The 24,741-nt window shown below is 32.6% G+C and overlaps 2 protein-coding genes and 1 long non-coding RNA gene across 19 annotated transcripts in view; all 3 read right to left on the reverse strand.

The window, feature by feature from the left end:
* The window catches only part of LOC126780328 (PDF receptor), a 33,998-nt gene extending 30,327 nt beyond the window's left edge, over positions 1-3,671 (reverse strand). Inside the window, exon 1 of the mRNA XM_050504713.1 lies at positions 3,648-3,671. Within this exon, the coding sequence (XP_050360670.1) occupies positions 3,648-3,650 (3 nt within the window). The 5' untranslated portion in view covers positions 3,651-3,671. The remainder of the gene's footprint in view (positions 1-3,647) is intronic.
* Positions 3,672-7,098: 3,427 nt separating this feature from the next.
* On the reverse strand, positions 7,099-8,343 carry LOC126780334 (uncharacterized). The gene is made up of 3 exons (XR_007670484.1): positions 8,180-8,343; positions 8,023-8,101; positions 7,099-7,202 (listed from the first exon to the last, which is right to left on the reverse strand). It is a non-coding gene; the product is annotated as an uncharacterized LOC126780334 (long non-coding RNA).
* Positions 8,344-14,460: 6,117 nt separating this feature from the next.
* LOC126780312 (basement membrane-specific heparan sulfate proteoglycan core protein) overlaps positions 14,461-24,741 on the reverse strand; it is a 148,292-nt gene continuing 138,011 nt past the window's right edge. For all 17 annotated transcript variants that reach the window (XM_050504673.1, XM_050504672.1, XM_050504663.1 and 14 more), the window contains 15 exons: positions 24,527-24,734; positions 24,131-24,325; positions 23,736-23,871; positions 22,849-22,984; positions 22,538-22,707; positions 22,133-22,365; positions 21,907-22,049; positions 20,829-20,936; positions 20,075-20,173; positions 19,270-19,522; positions 18,519-18,713; positions 17,985-18,082; positions 17,722-17,839; positions 17,268-17,409; positions 14,461-15,733 (listed from right to left, as the gene is read on the reverse strand). In XM_050504673.1, coding sequence (XP_050360630.1) covers positions 15,730-15,733; positions 17,268-17,409; positions 17,722-17,839; positions 17,985-18,082; positions 18,519-18,713; positions 19,270-19,522; positions 20,075-20,173; positions 20,829-20,936; positions 21,907-22,049; positions 22,133-22,365; positions 22,538-22,707; positions 22,849-22,984; positions 23,736-23,871; positions 24,131-24,325; positions 24,527-24,734 — 2,238 coding nt within the window. In that variant the 3' untranslated portion in view covers positions 14,461-15,729. The remainder of the gene's footprint in view (positions 15,734-17,267; positions 17,410-17,721; positions 17,840-17,984; positions 18,083-18,518; positions 18,714-19,269; positions 19,523-20,074; positions 20,174-20,828; positions 20,937-21,906; positions 22,050-22,132; positions 22,366-22,537; positions 22,708-22,848; positions 22,985-23,735; positions 23,872-24,130; positions 24,326-24,526; positions 24,735-24,741) is intronic.

Consider the following 24,741-nt stretch of genomic DNA (forward strand, 5'->3'; position numbering starts at 1 on the left):
GTAATACAAACAGCTTTGTACTTCTCTTTGAAAGGTGAGTGAGTCAGAGTCATCACAGACACCAGACACATAACATCGAGGATTGGTGGTGGTTACATGGTTAACATTTTTATATTACTACTACTTAACTGACACTCGAAACCTGACAGAGGTTTCTAAACCGGCTTCTTATATTAACTTATAAAAAATATGCCGAAATAATGTAAGGAAATAATAATAAATTGTATACATATAAATACCGAAGGAGTAAAACGAACTTACAGCTAAAATATCAGCGGTCATTAAACTGCGGTGAAAAGCAAATGATATAATATTAAAACAAATACATCCGAATCTAAAATAACTTCCACGTTTTACAGTTCGTTTTTAACACTTTAATTTCATACATCTATTAAAATAACATTTACGAACATCACGAAACAACGAAATATTAAGGATGTTTACAAAAAAAAACCAGTTTTTTTACTCAGACCGTACCGATGTCTGTAATTTAATGGTATAGAACAGCAATTTCTGGCAGGCTTATCAATACATCCCGATATTTCTTTTTTTTTAACGTGCCTAAGACCTAATAAATTTGGATCCCTAAATTACAAAGGGGGACCCACCCTTTGAAAGACTGAATGAGTGGCTTTGTCGCCGCCACGAAAAAAACTTCCGTACATACTTTTTTTCTGTAATAATTAATTCCTTAAAACTTTCGTTTATTAAATCTTTATTGCTCATATTACAACTAATATATGTATGTATATTAAATCGTTCGTCCTACATTATTATGATGAGTAATACCTACATATACTTATTTTCTATAACTTGTTTCTTAATTTTTATTAAATACTAGCAAGAGCCGTGGCTTCGCTCGCATTATTAAAACGAATGAAATGTTTATTTTAAGCTCTTGCAAATAATGTAAGCAATAATTTCAATTTTTATTTGTAAAATACTATTCTATTTACTATGTCCGAAATTACAAGATCAAATTTAGTTTAAAAAAGGAGAACAAAAATTATATCATAAAGTATATAAAAAAAAACTCAAGAAAACATGTAACCGCACTGTTTATCGCGAATGTAAAGCGTTATATGACATATTTAGTACTATTTCTATTTCAGTAAAAAATACATTTAGAGAAACATCCTTATTCCATGTACTACAATTAGCTTAGACTGTAATGTTACCAATATGAAAATTGTGTAAATTTTAACTCAATCAGCGGAGTGGAAGTGATTTCAAATTCAGTTGCATCCTCGTAATATCAACATAAAGTGAAAAAAGCGTTTTATATTTGACATATTATACGTTAAAAACCAATGATAAATAAACAAAAAATTTGTTGTGTTTGATGTTTAAGTTTCTAAAATAATTTGACATAAATAAAAAAATACTAATACATAAACACAGACATTTTATACATATGTTTGTGGTAAGTTTTACTAGACAAATTAAAGAACTTATTCTTTGATGGCAAGAAAATTTATATATATAGCACAGTAGGAATTTTAAGACAGAATAATCACATGGATTTTTATAAAAAAAAAAGACCCAGAAATTTCATACTAAACATTAATAATAAAAAAACACTGCTATTATATTTTATTTCATCATACGGAAATAATATTTTATTAATTTTCAAATTTACGTTCTATAACAAACCGTCAAAAACAGAATTCGTTTACTTAGGCTATATATATGCTTATTTCAAAAAATCGTTCTTTCCTAATACAAAACTCCCCTTCCTAATATAAAAATCTTCACAAGACGTTTTTAAAGTTTTCCTGAGCTCCTAGTATAGCTTTTACTGACTGAATCGTCAGTCGATGTCCTTCTTACTCCATATGGACTTACGGGGCATTCCTGGACCTTAAAATTCTTATCAAATGCGGCAAACGCCGGTCAGATAGGATATAGATAGTATATATGTGATGGAGCTAGCTTTATAGAGTACATATTCTTTGTTTGCATTCAGTACGTGTTTTTCCATTGTCACAGGACAAAGGGTTGGACAAAGGGAGAGAGAGACCAAAAAGAACGAGAGCGAGCCTAAAAGAATTTCGTTTTTTCATTAGATGTAAGAATACCGTAAAAATCATTATTTTTTTTTTTAAATATCGCATATAATACTTTTATAGATTTTCTGTGGACAATAACTTTGGCGGCTTAAAATTAGCGTGCGAAATTCACACACGAAATTTTTGAATGTTTATTTGCAAGAACTTGAAATACACACTATTATAAACGTATTATATATCTACTAACAGCCTGTAAATGTCCCATTGCTGTGGTAAGGCCTCCTATCCTTTTTAGGAAAAGATTCAGAGCTTACGTCACCACGATGCTCCAATGTGGGTTGGTGGTTAGTTACACGTGGCAGGTTTTCTCGCAATGTTTTCCTTTACCGCTAAGCCCGAGATGAATTACAAACACAAATTAAGAACTTGAAAGTTCTATGGGTAAGATCGGCTTTTATACATGGATTTGGAATGGATTGGATGGAATTAGACAGCGATCTTTTTTTTGGTAGATCACCGAATACATCGCTGTCAAATTGGCCTGCGGATTGATGGGCCTTCTGGTGATGTGACTACTATGCTATAACGAGTTAATTAACAGTTATTTGATTAAATGTTTCGTTGACTGATAATAACTGATTAAACATCATCATAATTATATAAGCTAAACTTATACTTGACTAAACATGCTGTTGCTCTATCTGTTATTATTGATTTGAAATTCGAAAGAAGACACCCGCTAAACCACGTTTATAAGTAAGACCTAAGATGTTTATACAAAAGAAAGATAGGAATTAGAATTAAATATATTATAAGATATTTATATTATTTTGGAGCAGCGTGGTTTCCATAAGCTCCAAAGCTTCTTCTCAAAAAGGGAGAGGAGGCCTCAGCCCAGCAGTGGGACATTCACAGGCTGTAACAGCATAACTGCAAGTCCGATTATATCGGACTAAGGAATATAAAGTAAATAAATAGTAAGTACGCGTGAATCTTAACCGATGATCGTGGGTTCAAACCCGGGCAAGCATTACTGAATTTTCATGTGCTTAATTTCTGTTTATAATTCATCTCGTGCTTTTCGGTGAAGGAAAACATCGTGAGGAAACCTGCATGTCTCTAATTTCACTGAAATTCTGCCACATATGTATTCCACCAACCCGCATTGGAGCAGCGTTGAGCAATAAGCTCTAAAACCTTCTCTTCAAAAAGGTAGAGGCCTTAGCCCAGCAGTGGGACATTCACAGGCTGTTACTGTACTGTTACTGTATAAATACCATCTCCAGTTGATAATAAGTATGTTGAGGTAAAAGTAAATTTTATAATGAGTGTGAATTATCATGATATTACAACAAAACACCTTTACTATGATTTAATATTGATGTTATAGGTATTATAAATTGTATTTCGAAATCACTGTCATCACAAAATATATATTATAAAAATTCATAGTTTTTTATTTGTTCTATAAGAGTGACCAATAGTATTATTTTCGACTGAAATATAAAATAATTACATAATATTGCAAAGTATTTTATATATAATTTATAAATAAAAGTAAATCTTTAAAGCGAATTCTATTTTAGATCTGATAATAATACCGAGCGAATTTTATATTGGTTATTATAATTGACTTACCATTTCAACTCGAACTTTTCTACGTTATTGTTATAGTTGTATCGTTTTACACACACACACACAGAGCAATCACATTGAACGATATAAATCCAAAATATTATTTATTTTTCTAGACAAACGTATGAAAAACATCTCAGTTTATTTCAGTGATAATTATTATATAAATAACGCGGTGAACGTATACGTGCGTCAAACTTCTCGAGTGCGTTTTTAATTTAAAATTTAAGTAAATAAGATTAAATCCGGAGCGACCGAACCATGCTAACGTTGAGAAACGAGTAATGTCTTCCGAATATTCATTCGGAACACTGTCTTATTAAACAGACAAACCACAGGTAGACAGCTATATATATTGAATATTTTCATCGAAACAAGAGATGAACGACGAACAATACGCCTTATTGCAACACTTGATCATAATAACTATATCTAATGGGAGATTAAATATTGTAATTAATTCTAGATTTCATAATAATTTAAATTCCAGTATAATAATGACGTAGATTTATATTAATAATGCTACTAAATGTTATGAAAGATTTTGAAAGTTGCAATTAATTTAGTCCTATATGCCGTGTGCCGCTACGGGCTGCACAGATGCTCGCTTCAGGTGGTTTAGTTCAATTTAAAAATTGAAATTGAAGCATTTCAAGGGTTACCTCCCACCCGGAATGAATCGAGATCGTTCTCACTTTTAAGCGTGAGAAATAATTTACAACTGTATAGGTCAAATGTAAAAGTGTAATAAAATGTATAATGCAAACTTTTTTATTAAGTATTACATAATTTGATGAATTGGTTGGACCTAGTAAAATGTACTGTGTTTGTTTTTTAAATTAAGCAAGGCAAATATTACTTTTTTATTAATACAAGAGGTATTTTAATATTATAGCATATATGATTAATAAGGATGTGATTCAAATTCAAAATTTAAATTTAAAAAATAAAAATGACATATATTTTATTTACTACAGAATATCAGTCACAAAAATGTTTTTACTAAAACGTATGAAAATACAAAATAAGTTAACGGATGTCGTTGTTTATTGTTGAGATAGAAGAAAATAAACCTAGTTAAGATAATATTGTACAACATTTTGCCGTTCAAATATCGAGCGTTATAGGCATTTGCATATGTCTGCACATGTATATACGCTCAGATATTTTTGGAACTTATTGATTCTCGGATATGTTTAACGAAAGAAGGTCTGAAAGAATCGTTTTATTCCATGGTATTTTACGATTTCGTTTTATTAACTTATGATAATGGTCTATTTATTACCAAAAGTCTAAAATAGTAACCATTGCTTACAAAGTCAATTCCCTGCCAACCTTGACAATGAAGATGTTATCTCCCTTGTGCTTGTGATTAGCCTGGCTCGTTCATCCATCAAACTGGATTACGGATACAAAACTGGGTTCGCGGTAGAATAACCAATGAGTGGATAGTACAAAGCTGGCCTTACATAAAGCTTACCACCAAGGGGACATTTGCTATTCGTTGAATTTATAATTTTGTATACATTATCTTATATGATTTAGAGTTTGTTTTTCTTAGTTCCGTTGATACATAATACTTAATTAATAAACTTAATTAATAAATAATTCCGTTGATACAAAATCGGTCAGGACGGTTTTCTGTCATTGGAGACGATTGCTTGACGAAAACATGTTTTTTTTAATATTTAAAGGTTAAAATGATAAACTTTACATATTTTTTTTCATATTTTAAACAACAGTTATTTCATGATTTATATGATTATCAATCGGTACAATTCAGAAAAAATGTATTAATTTTGCTTTATCTAAAATAAACCGATGCCTATATATTTATATGAGTGTGGTATTTTGACTTTTTCGATTGATTGAGATGTATTTTACATTTGATAAGCTGCTTAGTAGCTTATCAAATGTAATACTCTCCACTAGCTCTACTATTTTGCTTCCGCGTTTCTAGTGTTATCTCGAATTGTCTTAATATTATTATTATATTTATCCATATTTTTCATCCATCCAGCCGTCTTTGGGAACTTATATAAAAAACTTTAATTTTTATAATATTACTAAGTAACGAAAGTACAGCTGGCCCCAAATTAATTGTGGCAAATACGCATTCATTGGACGTTGGAAATTAAAGTTCAGTTTTGTTTTTTGATGAGACAAGAATATGTCTCTTCAGCAACGACAGAAGACACTGGATGTATAGACGTCCTCCCCAACTCAAACGCAAACCCCCAATTTGTTCAATGCTACTCGAGAAATTGTAAATTTTAGGTATGGTTGTTTTATGGTACGTAGATGAATTTCCTTAGACGTAAAAACTCAACATATCTTTGTCGACCCCTCTAGCGACAGAGATGCTAGACGTGGTTTGATATGCGACAGCTGCTTACACAACATTCTTAAAAAATACGGATTGCCGTATGCTGGATCTGTTTTATGTTTAACCAAATGCCAGCAATCTGTTTTATGTTTAACCAATTTTACGACAAAATAATCACTTCCTCTTTCAGAGTCAATAATAATAATAAATCATTGATCAATTTTTCATATATTTTTTTAATTTTAAAGGTTTTTAAATAAGCTCTAGATTTCCGTTTGCTTCAGTATTAACGAAATAAAAATAATAAGTAAGAAACGTGAAAGACTGGGGTGGCTCAATTTGGTGGTAGATATATTCCAAGCGGAAAATCTACGCAGAAAGAGGAGTGTGTGTCTTTTCGCTGAAAACAATAATCCTTTTTTCGTCATCGATTCCATTAACCACCTCTTTGTGGGATTGTTAAATTGAGTCTTTAAGTACTTTTTTGCTATTCGTCTGCCGTATTCATTAGGCTTACGTATAAAATACGAGTAATGAAAGTGTATTTAATTTATTATGGCTTTGATGGTTTTCTGATACAAGAAAGATAGCATTATAAGAAGGAGAACATGCGATGAACTTTCATTAATTGGGATTAATGTATTATTTTAAGGACCTTATAACCTGGGGCGTTGTTATTTATAAGATGTGTAAATTTATGTTGGATGTAGACAAAGGTCTTAAAATATATATTTAAATATTTATTTGTATATATAAAAAGTGAATAATAAGTGATTATATTATATATAGTAATATAATAAGTGATTGTAAGCTCTATTGAAGCTGAATCTCTAAATTTAAGCAAGAATATAAAGCCTTCGGTTCAACGATTCGCCAACAGAACGAATATAACCTCGATTGTTGATTTTCTAATCTCAGATTTTCAATGTTAATTGAAAAGGATTGTCCCAAAGCAAAAAATATTTAATCGTCGAAAATATAAGTGATAATTTAGTTTGTACTGTCATTTTATGTAAAAGGATAACTAAGTATTAATTTAAACGCCAAAAAAAGGATTAATTTAATTGTAAATCTGAAATTTCGGCAAAAAAAACACAATCCCGCCGGGTTTCCATCACCATTTCTCCTCAGGTCGAGATATTTCTTCTGAGCGTATCTGTCTTAATGGTCTGCTTTTTTATCATTTGAACAAACTTGTTCTGTTTGTTTAATTAGCTGTTCATTTAATTGAACTAAAATAGAATGTGACACTTATAAATATAAGAAATAAAAATCGTTGGCGATATCCTTAAAAGACTGAATCAAAATCGGTTCATCGTAGCTCCCAAGCAGATGAACCGATTGATGATTTGATTATAGATGAACTTATCTTGCATAATATATAAATATAATATATACACATGTAACTTACCAACCCTCTTATTAATCTTAAAAGTTAAGGAAATTATATAAAACTACCATGATTTCAGGAAAGATATACTTTGTTTATTTGAATTTACAGTAACTATTTATCGTTTAAAAAAATACCTAGATCTACTTGTAAGGAGAATTTACTTTTTGCAACAATCTCTCGCGCAAGCCCTTTTGATTGCAATCATCCATCCAGTTAACGCATTTCTTTTCAGAATTATAATAAATGTCATTTGGTATTATTGTCACAAATGGGTCTTTTAAATCTGTCTTGATTACCAAGAATTCATTTCTCCCCTTTTTTTGTACATATGGTTTATCCAAAATAGCTGATGATTTTTTTGCTAAGGCGTTTATTAATTCATTTTCTACTAATTCTTCTAAATTTTCTCTTTCAGTTATCGCAGCTGATTCGTCAAAACCATCGACGGCTTCATTTCGAAGCCACTTATTAAATTGTGCTGTATTTACAAACCGCCTTTTGTCAAAAAAATGATTCCCTTTAATACGATATATTTTATCTAAGATATTAGAATCATATTTTTGTTCGATGTATTTCATGGATGGATCCCATCTTTGCTTTTGGCACTTTATCTCCGAAAAATGTAAGAATTCTATTAAAATTATCAGAATTATATTTACCTAAAAAAATAATGTGTATATTGCATTTTTTTTTCTTTTTCGTAGCAGAAAGACAGTCGGTGGAGGTGGCCGCTTTATGCTAATTAAATGACACTGTAAGTAATAGTGTTGAAAGTACATGAATAGATTATTATCATACATAGTAGTACACACTTACCGTTACTTTCATATTTAGTATATTTTTTTATTATTAACGATTGATTTTAATTTAAGGAAAATATCAAGCGTGAAATTGATTGAGTGGTTGTTACATGAAATAAGTAATCATAATCATGAATATGTAAATGAATAAGTAATCATAATTTTTTAAGCAGAAATACTGTAATTGAATGGGCGTATAATTAATATTTTTTAAGCAAACTATGTCGAAAAGTGTAAAATCTTAACTATTGACTGCTTCTGACTTCGTGGCTAAATTTTTGTTTCGGGGTTTTTCTTTATTGATAGATTGAGATAAATGATTCTACTAAATATTCTTATATTTCCATATAACTAAATCGATTTACAACGAACACAATATAAAAGTATTTCCATTAAAATGTAACACTTCTATGGGATATATTAGAAGCATTCTGGTGGACAAAAACTTCTTTTTTGCAAGCCTTTTCCTCTTCTTCTTTCGAGATATCTCTTAACGTTTGCCTTTACCGCTAAGCACAAAGTGATAAAAATAAATCAAGCATAGGAAAAGTTAGTGTTGGTATAACATACATAGAATAAATTACTAGTACATTTATAGTATATCGGATTTTGACGGAGAGTTCCATTAGTTCGGGTTCTCTAGTGCAGAGTTGATAATTCGGATTACGCGAATATTCCGATTCTCAATATAAACCTATTGGCAAGGTTTGGTTTTGAACAGTAAAACGGGAAATAGATTTAATGCAATACCAAGTAAGATGTATTTGTTCAAAAGTGTTTAAATATGAAATGCTTTATCTATCATATCAGATATATATGAGTAACAAATGTACATATAATCATTACATAACACACAATTACCCTAGTATCATTTAATTAACATAAAATTAAAAAAGATAAAACTCAGAAAACATATAGAATAATATACTTAATCTAATAAAAAAAAACCACAAAAATGATAATAAGCTAATGGAAGTTAAAATGATAAGTTTTTTTAGAAATGTGTGAGATACCACTTGTGACGCTGGGTACTTGAGATGGTCTACATGTTTTCAAAACCTTAGATATACCATTTTTTCGAAAACTTTGAGAAAAAGGACAGAATTGATATTGGGCGATAGTTTTTTATTACCCTAATTTATTACTTGGTACATTAAGATTTGGACAAACAGGAAAATAAGAAATGAATCTTTTTAAAATTAACGAAAAAGACGCATTACAAATGATTAATTATGGTATATTAAGATTAGGTAGGTAAGTAATAATAAGTTTTAGATCATTTGTGTGACGTTGATAAGTTCTATAATGTCTTTAAGAAAAGTCTTATCTAAAGGTAACAAAAAATTAGTAAGGATTATGAAAGGCGCTTAGACTGCCGTTCCTACAATAACTGCCTCCCCCGACAGGTGCCCCCTGACCGTTTGATAAATACACCCATGCCTATAAGACTGCAGATACCAAGATCCTGGGATTTTGGGATTTTGGTCAAGACATTCGCAGCATCAGTCCTAAGTTAGAAAGTTGGGATTTATAAGATAAGCTCCTATGTCTCGGAAAGTAGAAAATATAAAATGAATTACATTTTTGTTTCACAAGGTATGTATACATATATTTACCTCACAAGAGCTTCTTCTAAGAATTTATTTTGTTTAGCAATATTTATTTTAAAAGCAATTTACGTTACGACGAATCCCTCAACATTTTCATAACAAATGTAAAGCAATAGCAAAGGTAAAGCAGACGGATAAGGTTTCTTTTGTTTTAGTATTTTAATTATACCAGTACTGTAGATGGAACGCACTTGCTAAGGGAATGCCAATTCACTCTTGCATGGCCCAAATTGTTATGCCGATGAAACAATGTTTCGTGCGAATCTGTGGAGTGTTGATGACGAAGAAGTGTTCGCTCTCACGCTGCCTAGTTCACCGATTGTAGAAAGGTGAAGGAGGTGGTACAAGAAAGTCATGTAAGTCATGTGTAAACTTTCTGATGAATTGAAAGATGAACCTGTTTAACTGACAGGCACTTAATTTTCCATCTTTGATCCAAGCTGTAAGGACTATTATCGCGTGTTTTATTTCATCCATTTTTTTAAACTAGATTTCATCCTAATTTTTTATTAGAATTTTTTTTAGAACTATATGAATTTAATTCCTATAGAGATTTACAAATTAATTTACTTATATATTTATTTTAAAACATACTAATTAAAGTTGTTTCACCTCAACGTCATAGATCGACTAGCAATGTGAAAGATACAGGTTCGATCTTGATTACTTGGGTTAAGATTGCGTACGTGATATTACGCGCTGCTTACGTGCTATCATAGCTCAGGCTTAAGGCTTAATTGTAGGGGAAAATGTAAAAAATTAGTAATACCTTGATTATGGATGAATTCCTCCCACTGGAATAATGAAATCTGTTTCTGATATTTCAACAACTTAATTTAACTTTCATAAACGGTTGCCTACGAATGTAGGTCCTTAACTATAAATTGCTGTCCAATTATATAGTTTAGCACGCTAGCTGCTCACCAAAGGACTATTAATTGGTTGGTGTCGTCTAACTTAAATAAATACCTTATAACACCAAGCTTTAACTAAAACTTGTGATATGTTAAACGAATTTTAATGCATTTAAATGTTTTTGATTTATTTTCATACTAGTATCCGTCCGCGGCTTCACCCGTGTGTTAGAGGGGCGGTCTTTGTCTTTTGCGTGTATACGCTGGTACCCTAAGCTGCCCTTTTTTGTACCCTTGAGAAGAAAACTTGTATGCAAAATTTCATGATGATCGATTGAGTAGTTAAGACTGTTTAGTGAAAGCATTACAAACAAACAAACGCATTTCGCATTTATATAATTAGTAAGAATAACTCGTTTTCATAGTTTGATTAAAATACTTTTTCGTATTAAGAAATTTAAAACAGACTTACTATTTTTTACGTATAATGTTTGTTACGACACTGAATAATAAAGTATTTTTTCAATATTACGTTTTCTTGTATGTATACAAAGCTTCTTTACATCGTATAACATTTTACTGCGAGTTAATTATTCCAGTTCCTTAGATAACTCAGGCACTTTTACCAGGCGTAAGACGCTTTAAATTTAGTTCTCTTATTCACCTAAAGTGTTCATATTATTTCTTAGAATTTTAAATTCAAGATGGCATTCAATGCCATCTGCGAGTTTCAAACGATTGACGATGCTTACAAGGACTTGAATATTACATAATCTGAACGATTTGTATCTTACTTTTGTTGTTTGTTGTTTTATTTTGAGTCTTATAAAACATTTTTCACTGTTCAATACTTTGAATAAAATTGTAACAGGCCGATGTCGATTACAAGTAATCGTATACAATAATAATAAAACAATATTTGTTTGCTTAGCTTTGTATCATCGAAAGCAGAAGTCGAATAAAAAATGTAGCCATAGAATCAAATAAAAGAGAATAGAATAGGAGGTCATACAAAGCTGAACAGAAATTACAACAAATAAGAACAGTGTACAAAAATGCGACCTATTACTAAGTACTTTTTCATAAAAGTAACAAAAAGCATTATTATATTTTCATTTCATATTTCAGTAAAAAAAATATCGGCAATTATTTTGTTAAATATTTAAAATTTGTAAGAATCCTTCTCGAAAGCCCTCTCGAAAACGATCTAACCTATCGTCGGCTTCTGCTCAAGCCAAACAATCACGATTGAGAAAAGTGTCAAGCAGCGTTCTAGAAGTGCCGCATCTCGGTCCCAAGAGACTTCTTATGAACGCGAATTGCGTCTTAATGCTAATAGACGAAGTAACGCTGCGTCACGATCTGTAGAGAGTGGCGTACAACGTGAAAGTCAATTGAACGTAGATCGGTCTTGCCGCGCTGAAACACGAATTGCGGAATTTCGGGAAACACGTGAGATTCGATTAAGCTCTGATCGTAGGTGCAAAGCGATTTCCCGATCTATAGAGACGAATTCCAAACGAGAACAGCGAGTAGCTGATGGCCGCAATCATCACGAAATATCACTGTTACTAGAGTAAGTCAAGAAAGTAGATCTCAGAGAAATCTCATGTTTTCTAGAAACGCATGAAGAATGAGAGTCACGTCCGTCTGCTAACCGCACTCACTACGAAATCTCACGTGAAAACACGAAATCACTCGCTTTCTAGAAACAGATAAGAAAAGAGACTTGCGTTTGTCTATTGACCGTAAACGATATGAAATGTCACGGATGTTGGTGCTAGCTAGCTACTCATCTATAATAGATAGAAAATTACCGCATACCACCTAGAAGAAGAACGTAATCGTGAGCAAGAATTTCAATAAACACAATCCAGTGAGATCTGAATTGTGCAGTTAGAAGAAGACCGGCTGTGCTTCGATGGTATCCAATCCTGAAGAGTTGGCGTGGATTGAAAATGAAAAAAGGATGAATTTTTATGATCTAATATTGAAATATGCCAATTATATTGGCCCAATAAAGAAAATATGCGCGCATTACCTTGCATTGAAGTGGCATGGAGATCGTAAAGGAATGTGTTATTCATCTGGCAGAGTTAATTTAAAGATAACACTTCTTGTGGTTCCACCAGAACCTTTGAAAGGATGCACAATAGTATTATTAAAATTTAATTTCGTAGTAGTATTCGCTCGCGGCTTCGCCTGCCTTAGGAGGCAAAGGTTCCAGCTTACTACATACTAAATTTAGTACGCTTACCATGAATTAACTATGCACTGATTGTTGTGTTTGTAATAAATATATTTAGAGAAGACATGATTGTATGCAATAAAATTATTCTAAGCAATCCGTTCAGCTTTTTCATGAAAAGCTTGATGTATAGAAGTAGTGTTGCCATCTTGACTCGTAAAATAAAATTTATTAATTTTATTTATATAATACTATTATTGTATTGGCTTCATATCTAAACCTAATACATTCTATGCACAAAACAACATTTTTTCATGTATCTTGAATCTATAACAAAGCTTATTACAATTAGATTTATGTGTTCGAAGAGAACAAAGCCAACCGATCCATCACATTTAACGTATTGCTTCAACGGCACCATACATGATCGTTTGATTACAGTAGACGAAAAATGGGTCTTATATGATAATCCAAAACAAAAAAGGCAGTGGCTCTCTCCAAATGAAACACCACGAAGTACTGCGAAGACTGGTTTAAACCCAAAAAAGGCGCTTTTGTGTGTTTGGTAGATTATTCGCGGAATTGATCACTTTGAAGTGCTAAAACCTGGAAAAACTATTAATGCAGACCTATATAATAAACAATTGAATCGCATGTACCGATCCTTAAACGAAAAGTATCCGGAGATTATCAAAAGAAAGGGCGTTATTCTGCAACACAACAATGCAAGACCGCACTGTGTATGCACAATACAAGACCGAAGTAAAAATGTCAGCAGTGATTGTGGTGTAGCAGTAAAACTGTAGCAGTTAATAAGTGCCTGAATTTTCTATATTCTGTATTTTCTACACCTGAACCAATAGAAAATTAAAATGTAAATTAGAAGATATGTCATCATCTAAGTCATCAAATAAAACGTTCTTGCTTTAAATGAAAAATGTTTATTATTACACAGAACTAATAAGTAACGAACGGTATTTTATATATATTATTATTATATATTTTTTGTTTTGAAATATCTATCTGTGCTCTTTGGAGACAAGAGTGACGTATGCGGTGATGGCAAACAGTGACGCCCTCTTCTGCCCTTATACCTTCTCTCTACTCTCTAGGATAATCGTGGTGCGTATATATATATATATATATATAATATTAAAAATATCCTGGGACATTTTTCACACACGGCCATCTGATCCCAAATTAAGCTTGTACAGAGCTTGTGCTATGGAAACCAGACAACTGATATACTACATATACTAGTTTTCTTTTGTAAATATATACTTATATAGATTCGGCGTGACCAACCAACCTTCGGCGTGAAAGGCAAGTATCTACCAACCACGCCAACCGGCTCAAAATGCTTAAAAATGATGGATTATAGCTTGTATTTCCCATTGAATTATATCTGAACTATTTTTTTTGTTGAAATATTGCATAAAGAATTCCAAATTTCCTACTTAGATGTTCACGTACCTTTCACGTTCGGATCACAAGGGGTTGTAAGGCACAGACTATATTTGGTATACACAAATACGTGTTTATTTCAGTAAAATATTTACTGATTAAGAAGGTAGAAATGATCATAAAGCAGGATAGTGTTACTATTTGAGATTATAAGTAAAAGATAAAAATAAAAGATGCTTAATATTTTTATATATTTTTTTATTTTTAATAATTGCATTTGTTCATTTAGCAGCAATACACAGATAGTCAATACAACATGTAGGCAGGTTCATTGAAATTGAATTCGAGATGAGTTCAAACGATTACACCGTTAAAATTATTAATTATATCCGCGTAACAATTGGTATTTAATGCCACATTTATTCTTAGCTAGGCTATTCTTAAAAACAACAAATACATTTCATGCAAATATAATTTTGTAATATCATATAAAATATGTAAAAACGGATAAACAAATCACTCGCGATATATTCAAGTTAAATGCGACCGCAGTTGATTTCACAAAAACAATTTAAAGATTCACTGAAATTTTACAAACAATCAAATTATTATGTAAATATTTAAAATTAGAATATCCGTCTTAGATAACTGGTGTACTATCTAATTAACTTAAAAATAATCATCATAAAGAAAGCAAATTGTATGGCAGTGGCAGAAACTAACGGCATTTCTTATAAACGTTGTTTCGCTAGTGATTAATTAAACAATGCTGTGTCTTCTTCTCTCGAATGTCAAATGAATTATGACCGAAAGAGATAGATCGGTGTTTACCTAAACAGCCGCTTAGCAACGTTTATAAGGAATGTCGTAAATTAATATATAACCAGTTTTGGCACATGACGTACGAATAAATCAAGAACCTTGCAGCTTCCTATAAAATTCTTAGATAACGGTTAGTGTCCGTGAAACTAAACAAAGATATCGCTGTGGTATTTGATATAACAAAGCTTGATAAGCAAGATATATTTAAAAAAAAGTTAATATTTTCCTAACTACGTTTACATTCAAATTTTATGGCACCATATACAACGCTCTAGAGGGAAGAGCACCCGTGTGTTATTCAGGATATACTGTCCAGTAAAATGTCCATTTGAAATTTGAATCTGCTTTAAGACATAATATAGTTTATTATTACAATAACATTTCAAGTTACTTAAGTAATCTAATCTAGCAGTATTGTCCTCAATGGTGAAGTTATCTTAATACTAAATACGAGGGTATATATCTTAGTAAAATCCCTACCAAAACCAGTAACAAGTTTAAAAGCCGTAAGATTTGTTTATTTTAAAGAAAAAAAATGGATAATGTGACTGAATTTCATTGAATGTTGAAGTTATTAAACTTCAGCCTTAAATTTTATCAATTGACATTTTCGCTTGGAACTTGAAACTTATCTAGAGAGATTATACGACGTTCCTTCGACGTGGTGTGCTCGAGTGAACTATGATCGTTAACTGAAATTAAAACATAGTATTAAATACAAGTAAAAAGAAACATTTAAGTTTAATTACGTTTTATATAATAATAATTGCAAATAAACCTTATAGCAGTTTTGATTTGGAATACCATTGACATTAAATATTGAAAGTTTAGAAAACGAATCTTGTTAAAGATTGGATGTACAAAATTGTTATTATTCTTATAAAAACATTAAATAAGGCTAATTGTGAAACACAAAAAAAAATATCATAATGAAAAAAAAAACAACTTTTAAATATATTTTCATAGTCATATATAACTATTTTTTTGTTAAAGTAAAATCACGGCTCGGTAACGTTCCACAGCTGGAGGAAGGCTTCCTCTTATATTTCGCTACTCACACACAGATTCGACGGTGTTTCGTTTTACTGGAGACCTCGTGAGTTGCAAACAAGAATTTTATGAATACAAAAACTCATTATACTTTGCTCGGATTTGAAATCCGTTCCTTCGGATTTTAATCATCTATTAAGATCCACAGCTTCTATCCGCTGATCTGTTTGCTCTAACATACTTCGAATGTATTATTTGCTTTTGCATTATATATTATAACGAAAGCCTTTACTCGAATATAGAATATCTCAACAATATATAATATATTCATCTATTTTATCACAAATTATCTTCGAATTGATACATCTAACTGATATTTAATAAAAATAACAATTTAAAATATACTTACCAATGTTTAATTAAGAGTTAAGAGTAAACCGATCAAGCTGCTGTGTAGAAAAATGCATAGAATAAAGCTGAATAGGGACGGCATTAAGGCGAATGGAATGGGTCTATTGTTGGAATTAAAATAATATCTAGGTGGGGGTGATTCGAAAACATCGATTTCTTCAAAGAAGGGATATACATCTGGAAACATGGAGCTAGGTATCCGAGCAGCGTGGAATAAATTGTTTAATTTGAGAAATGGCTTAGTAAACATCTAAAGATATTTTAGTAATGCTTGCAAAACAGCTACTGTTCGAAATGTATGAATCTTGTATAATATTACAAAACACTATGTTATATATTGCTTAGTGTTTTATAAGCTATTTTAAAGTCTCTAATGTTTGTCTTGATATATGTTAAAAAACATTTAAAAAACTTTGTTTAACAATTTAATACCGTAACTGATCTATTTTAATTATATTTTAATCTTTGACATCGATAAAGCATGCTGAAGTAATATTATCTAAATGTTAGTTAATTCGTAATTTAGTTAATATGTTAATTAAGTATCTATGATGTCAAGTTATTGAAGGTTAGTACAAAAAATCGTATGTAAAAAAATGTATATTTCTAGTTTTAAGCTGCAAATAACTTTTATATAATAATACCAGTATTATTTTTTTTATTGCTTTAAAAGTTTTGTTATTTATTAATGAACAAGTGATAGAGCGCAGGAAAAATTTAAGGATTATACCAATATATGTTAAATAGATATTCGGACAGTACGCTTTTCAATATATACAATTCTTACATACGACCTTATGCAATAACATTATGTTATATGCTCACTTTTTGCAAGGCTGGGTATTTCTACCCGCCACCGCGACCGCGCCGAGGGTAACACTGCGGTCTCCCTTGAACTCCACTTGTTCTATACATCCCACGAGGCCTGGGTAGTTGAACTGCGTGTTCAGATTCTCTGGAATACCACCTGGGACAAAAATATATATAGAATTTTAGAATATAATTTATGTTCAGTGTGTAATTAAATGATCAATATAAAAATTTAAAAAAAAATGTACAGAGTCGAACTCAATCAAAGAGTCCTTTTCCAGCCATTCTTTGAGGTACTTAGAAAAGCATAAATCAAATGTTGGGCAGAAAGTACAAGCTTAAATAAATAAAGCAATATATAAAAATGAGCAAAATTAAAAATTAAAAAAAAAGTCTTTTTTACTAAGTAATATCTACGTAGACATAAATAAATACATAAATATATAAATAAAAAAATCTATAACCTTACCAATATATATGTTTGAATCGGCGTTCATAACATTGGAGATGCCGTTGGTCATTCCAGTCTTCGTTTTCGATCCCACAGTCAGCTCGACGCGGTTATCTTCGTAAATTTTCACAATCACCTAATAACACGAAGCATATAATTATACTTATGTACATTTCATCTCTAGACATTAAATATTGTACTACATTCAACATATGTATACAAGTTAAAAGTTATGTATTCATAAGAAGAAAAAACAGCGTTTTTAATGTAAATAATCTTACTTCGTGTCGTTCGTCGTCATTAACTTGTACGTCATCAACGGAAATGATATTTCTGCCGCTTCCCAGATCCCATTCCATGACCACAACTCCTCGCTCCACTAAGAAACAAGAACATTGTCAATAATAATAATAATAATAATATCCTGGGACATTTTTCACACACGACTATCTGACTCCAAATTAAGTTTGTACAAAGCTTGTGCTATGGAACCAGACAACTGATATACTACATATACTACTTTTCTTTTGTAAATATATACTTATATAGAAAATTACACCCAGACTTACAAACAGACATGTTCATGCACACAAATGTCTGTCCTGGGTGGGAATCGAACCCAAAACCTTCGGCGTGAAAAGGCAAGTGTCTACCAACCACGCCAAACGGCTCGTCGAAAAATCGCACGAGATATTTATTATTTTTTTACAAACATTTTAGTTAGATTTATGATCAACTGAACAAAGTAGCTTAATAAGGTTTGAAGTTATTTTTTTTTTTATCTAAACGATTGTATATAGATTGATAAAAGTTACCTCTAAGCATGATATAATCGCCATTGTAGGCGACTTGAGCTTCCTTCTGGTATAGAAGAACTCCATCGCTATCGGTATGGAACGCCAGCGCGATCAGCTCCGGTTCAACTTCTAGTTGATCATAGCGCAAGTAATTCGCCGGCAATTCCAGATAACCGTTTCCATTGAAGCCGACGCTTTGTAATAATTCCAGGGCTGGAAAGACGACGTAGTCTTATGTAAGTATATATTTTTTTATCTCTCTCCAATTAATTGTCTCTTAAATTTATTTCATTTAAATAATATTCGTCAAAATCAAGTTAAACTAGACGTTAAGGTGAATATTTTCTTGGTGCTTGGATAGTTTGGTGAAATTGAATTGGAAGTAATGTTGCCATTTAGTCAATTTGTATAAATAAAAATATTTGTATGACTGTCCTCTATGCGTTTATAAACTATTGATCTGATTGTGATAACAATTTGGTGATGTTGGACGTTTTTAAAAACCGTTATTTTAGCCGTGTGAACGCGGAATGGGTTGCTTATTTTATTATATTCTGCACGGTGAGGCGTCGCTGGTATGACGGTGGTGCGTTGCGTACTATGAGTATTCATATTAGCAGCTACATAAACGGCGTGACGGTGCCCGCCGAGCACGAGGGTGTTGTGTGACGTCTTCTATATTAAGTAGGCCATTATAACTGCTCACGCCCCGTCGTCATCGTGAGATAGCCCTGTCTGACCATACATAAATATTTCGCATAATACTTACGCATTTGACAATTCGATCCAGCGAAACCAAGCGGACAGTCGCAAGTGTAGTTCATCCTGTGGCTACGGTCAGTTTTACAGGTACCACCGTTCCTGCAGGGCGATACCGAGCATGGGTCTCCGAGGGGTCTACGGCTGATTGGGGCTCTCGTCTCGCAGTAGAGTCCGCTGTAGCCCGGCGGGCAAGTACAGGCCGTCATGTCAGATGATGGACAGTAGCCCCCGTTGCGACATTGTGAGCAGATACTTTCGGTCTGAATTATAAAATAATAATAATAATAATAATAATGTCCTCCAGACCGATTTCGGCCACGGCGGCCAATCTCAAGAGAGATTAGCCAACTACGCAGGAGATATTATAGTGCACAGGTGTGTGCGCAAACACAGGTGCACTCACTATTCCCTAACTCTCATAATCCAACGGGACGGCAATCTATAATAAACTATTCAAAGTTTATCTCGAGCTGAGCGAGGGAAAACAGTAATGAAATATATATATATATATATATATATATATTTGCCGGGATACCCTCCCGGCAAATATAAATGACTCTACTCCACCTGATGGTAAGTGGTAGTAGAGTCCAAACGCGACGACGGCCAGTACAGACGAGAAAAACGTTCTGCACTAGCCGCCTTCGCCTTGCCGGCCCGCAAGATGCCTCTTCACGCCTTGTTAAAATTAAACGTTAAAATATGTGATGTTTTCGAATAAACACATTTTATTCATATTAATAGTTTTTATATACTATTAAATTACTCTATAATGGTATGCTTTGTTTGTTCTATGTATATTATTGACTTACTTCTGGAATGTCTCCACGGTCATAGTTGACACATTCCTGCACGTTAGCAGCTTGGATCGATGCGTTGTTGAGATCTAAAGTGTCGCCGTGAAGTGTAACCTGAAACACAAAATTTTAATTTATGCAAATAATCTCTTCTCTTACGAGCACCTTTTAATTATTTTTCAAGACAAACTATCTGATAACCTCATTTCTACCGAGCAGAAAACATCATTTAGCCCTAGCCTAGTAACAGCCTGTAAATGTCCCACCGCTGGTCTAGGGCCTGTTCTCTTTTTGAGGGGATTACACAAAGCTGCTCTAGTGCGACTTGGTGGATACACATTTGAAAGATTTTCGTCAGTTATTATGCTGGTTACCTTAAAATATTTTCCTTCACCTTCGAGCATAAGTACGTGACACGTCGATGATGTTTGTTTGGATGTTGAATCTGCTGTCTTCGGTTAAGATGTTTTCTATTCATTAGGTTTTAATTTTCCAGAAAAATATATTATAATTACTTCCTTCCACCAACCCGCATTGGAGCAGTGTGGTGGAATAAGCTCCAAACCTTTTCCTCAAAAAGGGAGAGGAGGCCTTAGCCGCCAGGCTGTTACTTACTTCCTTCACGGATTTCTGCTTAGCCTAAAGGTTGACTGGCAGAGAATGCCTTCAGACATTAAGTCCGCCTTTTGTTCCAACTACATACTGTGGTGGTCAATTAAGTTTTTTAAATAAATAAATAAATATTGATAAAAATTGGTTTTAAACGTACGTCTTTGATGCATCCATTGAAACCGCCGGTGACGCCTGTGTTGTTGTTAAGGACAATCGAGTCGTCGTCGACTCCTCCGACGAACATTGAAGTTTCGAAGTTGAGATCCTGAAAGAAGTTTTTATTGTTTTCTTATTTTCATTTTGACGCGATTTATATTAAATATTATAGACAAGCAGACTGGCTCATAATGAGTTTTATGATATTATTTTGTTTGTGGTAGTGATTCCACTGGCCCACTCGACTTTAATAACTTAAAGCACATCAGTACAAGATTATCATAAGCTATTAACACTTTGTTTGATAATAGAATAACTGCTAGATGGGATGTATAAAGCCTCATTATCTAGTGTTCACATTTAAATAAGACTCTCTCCATCAAGATAAATTTTTGTGACTCTCCCTCAATCTTTAGATTTTTTTTTTTTTTTATAGAATAGGAAGGCGGACGAGCATATGGGCCACCTGATGGTAAGTGGTCACCAACGCTCTTAGACATTGGCATTGTAAGAAATGTCAACCATCGCTTACATATCCAATGCGCCACCAACCTTGGGAACTAAGATTTTATGTCCCTTGTGCCTGTAATTACACAGGCTCACTCACCCTTCAAACCGGAACACAACAATATCAAGTATTGCTGTTTTGCGGTAGAATATCTGATGAGTGGGTGGTACCTATAAGTTACTTAATTATTATAAAATGCATGATTAGTTTTAATTAATACTTTTAATTAGATTTCGCAGGTTGACTTTTTATTATAATAATGATATTATTTATTATTTAATTTTGACATTTAAAAAAATTACTTATAATTTTTAGTTACTTTTAATTTGAATTTGATTAGATTGAATCTGGAAGTGCTATGTACACTTGTAATTGACATGCATAGTAGATATACTATTATTGTGTTATAAATTATTTTTTTCAATGCTGTATACGTATGTTGTAAGTGTGCTATTACAAATAAATAAAGATGAATTAAATGTTATTTATTTTATAAAATTAAAATATAAATTAACAAAATTTATGACCAACTACTTGTCAATTATATTTCCATTAATTTGAATAATCTTACCTTAGCCGAAGCTAATTTGGCTTCATAGCTGTAGGTCATGCCTATCTTCAAGGAGACAACGTGTCCAACGCGAGCGATGTTCACATCAGTCCATTCATTAGGTGCCAATGTATTATTGCTTATAAGCACGATTGGTGTGTTTCCTTTAAATAAAATGAGTTACGATTGTTTTTATGTCATTTTTTTTTGCATAATGAAGACTAGTGTTATTCATCTTATTGCTTACCATCTCCAAGGTCGTAGCGGAATTCGAGTCTGCCATCGTGTACGGCCAAGGATGTGAACCCTCCGTAGCCACGAGCTGATTGTGCACAGTACATGATGATACCGTCTGTTACTGGTGCTTTAGGTTTGATCTTCATTGACATGCGCAGGAATCGGGAAGTCTTTGGTGGTTTTATGGCTAAGTAAGCGCTGCCTGCGAATGCTGGGTAGGCAATGTTCTGTTTTACTTCACAGCTGAAAAAATACATTTTTGTGATTATTATTTCAAACAGAATTTTGTATATTTCGTTAGTGTTATGAAAAACAATATTAATTAAAATTATCTTATTTTTATCTGGCTCTCCCTATACTGGACGCAGAAACTATCGCTGAAGCATTAATATAGTAGATAGTGGTAGAGTCTTACTTTTTCCCTGTGTAAGTGACGGGGCACGTGCATTTGTAGCCGTCGACAGTGTCGGTACATTTTCCAAGTCCACAAAGACCAGGACGGCACGCTTCGCCAGGACGGTCGCAGTTCAGCCCCGCGTATCCGGCGGGGCACAGACAGGTGTAGCCACGTTCATTGCGGGCCTCCTGCAAATAACCAACACCATTTCATTTTAATAATTGTTTGGTGTTTTAAATACTTTATTTCCAAAACAATAACGACAACATGGTCTTTTACTATGCAAGTTGTTTACGGTATAAATTGCAGTGCTTTATAGTGTTACTTACTTGGCATATACCATTATTGAGACAAAGATTGGGAGTGCAAGAATTGCAGTCCATCACGTTACGCATGTCAATGCTATCCACCACGATGTTCTTTTCTTCCTTGCCGAGGATAAGCATGCTGACGCAGCCGATAAAACTAAATAAAAATAATACTTATTAAACAAAAAGCATTGTTTATAATTCATCTCTTGCTTGACGGTGAAGGAAAACATCGTGAGGAAACCTGCATGTGTCTAATTTCATTGAAATTCTACCAATTACGCATTGGCTCAGCGTGGTGGAATAAGCTCCAAACCTTCTCCTCAAAAAGGAGAGGAGGCCTTAGCCCAGCAGTGGGACATTAACAGGCTGTTACTGTAAACAAAAAGCTACTTACTATTTTTTAATTAATAATCATTTATCACGGATATACTAACCGACTCTTTTAATCCACTTACGCTACTTGAGTGCGTATTGTGAAATATTATGGTCTGGGTTTATTTTTCTATGATAAATATGGGCACCTGATGTTAAGTGATAAGTCTATATTGTATTTTATTACCAATACGACTGGTTCTTGGCTTCATAATTTTTAAGTACGAGGTATCACTTATGAAATAGTGTTGATATCTCAAAATTTTTCATTTGGAATTAAAATTACGTATTTAAAATCAATTTCAATTTAAATTTTTATAGAAATAATACTACACATTTGTATTAGATCACTTTTTTTAATACAAATGTTATATACTTGCATTCACTTAATTGCCAATACGAAAACAGATCAAATTAATATAATATCAAATAATGTTATCTATTTGTTCATTTCATAATCTTCTGTCTGGACTATGTACGTATTTTTACTATTGCAAGCTGTAAGTTATATCCAAGCTTCACATATTACTTACCTTGGAACTGTTTCCAGTTCGGGAGGACGTTCAGCTGGTGCACCACCGACGTACAGATTTGCGTACAAATCAAGCACTTCGTACTGATTAGACGATTCTGCTACGAACGGGCCAGTATTATCGACGTCCATTGTCACTGGAATGGAATTTTTATTATAATAAAGTTTTTACTCCAAAACAAACTTAAATATGAACGCTATTTTATTATTAAAAAGATTAATGATATAATTTGGACACCAGTCGGTTCTGTCATATATTTATAAAATTATTGCACAAGAAATTGAACTAAAAAAATTATATAAATTTTAATTTTCATGTATATGAAAATTAAAATTTATATAATTTTTTTACTTAAGATTTAGATAAAATACTTAATAAATATTTATATTTTGTACCTTTAGAGCCACTCCTGCTTAGACGTATAGTATGCCAAGCGTTTAGCTGCAGTGGTCGGTCACCAGTAACAATTAAAGGAGATGACGTGTCAAATTTAAGAGTGAATTCTGGAACTCCATCGACAAGCTGAAGGATCAAGTTGTCTCCAGTACCGTTTTTATTTTGACTGTTGTATAGAATAATTCCGTTAGGATCTGGAACAACATGATCATATATTCATCATTCTTTCTTTCACCATTGGGTACAGAAATGGTATAAATTAAAAAAAAACAATTTAAGATGGCCTTTATGTATCAACATTTATATATATTTTGATTGAAGATGAGCCATTATTTTTTCAATGTATTTTACGATTACAAAATAAAACAAAATTATATCATTGAATGTAGAAATACCAGATGGTTTGAAGGAGATCTCGATGTCAAATTGCATGTAAGCATCTCTGAGTGTCGGCAAAGCTAGCCAGCTGTCGCCGTTAAACTTGGGTACTACACCCACAATACGCAAAGTGGCACGGTTTTCAACTCTCGCGCGATTATTTGTCACTCTGCATATATATGTTCCAGCGTCCGCTTCTGACACCCTTCCCAAACTTAGAATGCGCTAAATC

Source organism: Nymphalis io, chromosome Z (assembly GCF_905147045.1).
Source record: "Nymphalis io chromosome Z, ilAglIoxx1.1, whole genome shotgun sequence".
NCBI classification, from domain to species: Eukaryota; Metazoa; Arthropoda; class Insecta; order Lepidoptera; family Nymphalidae; genus Nymphalis; species Nymphalis io.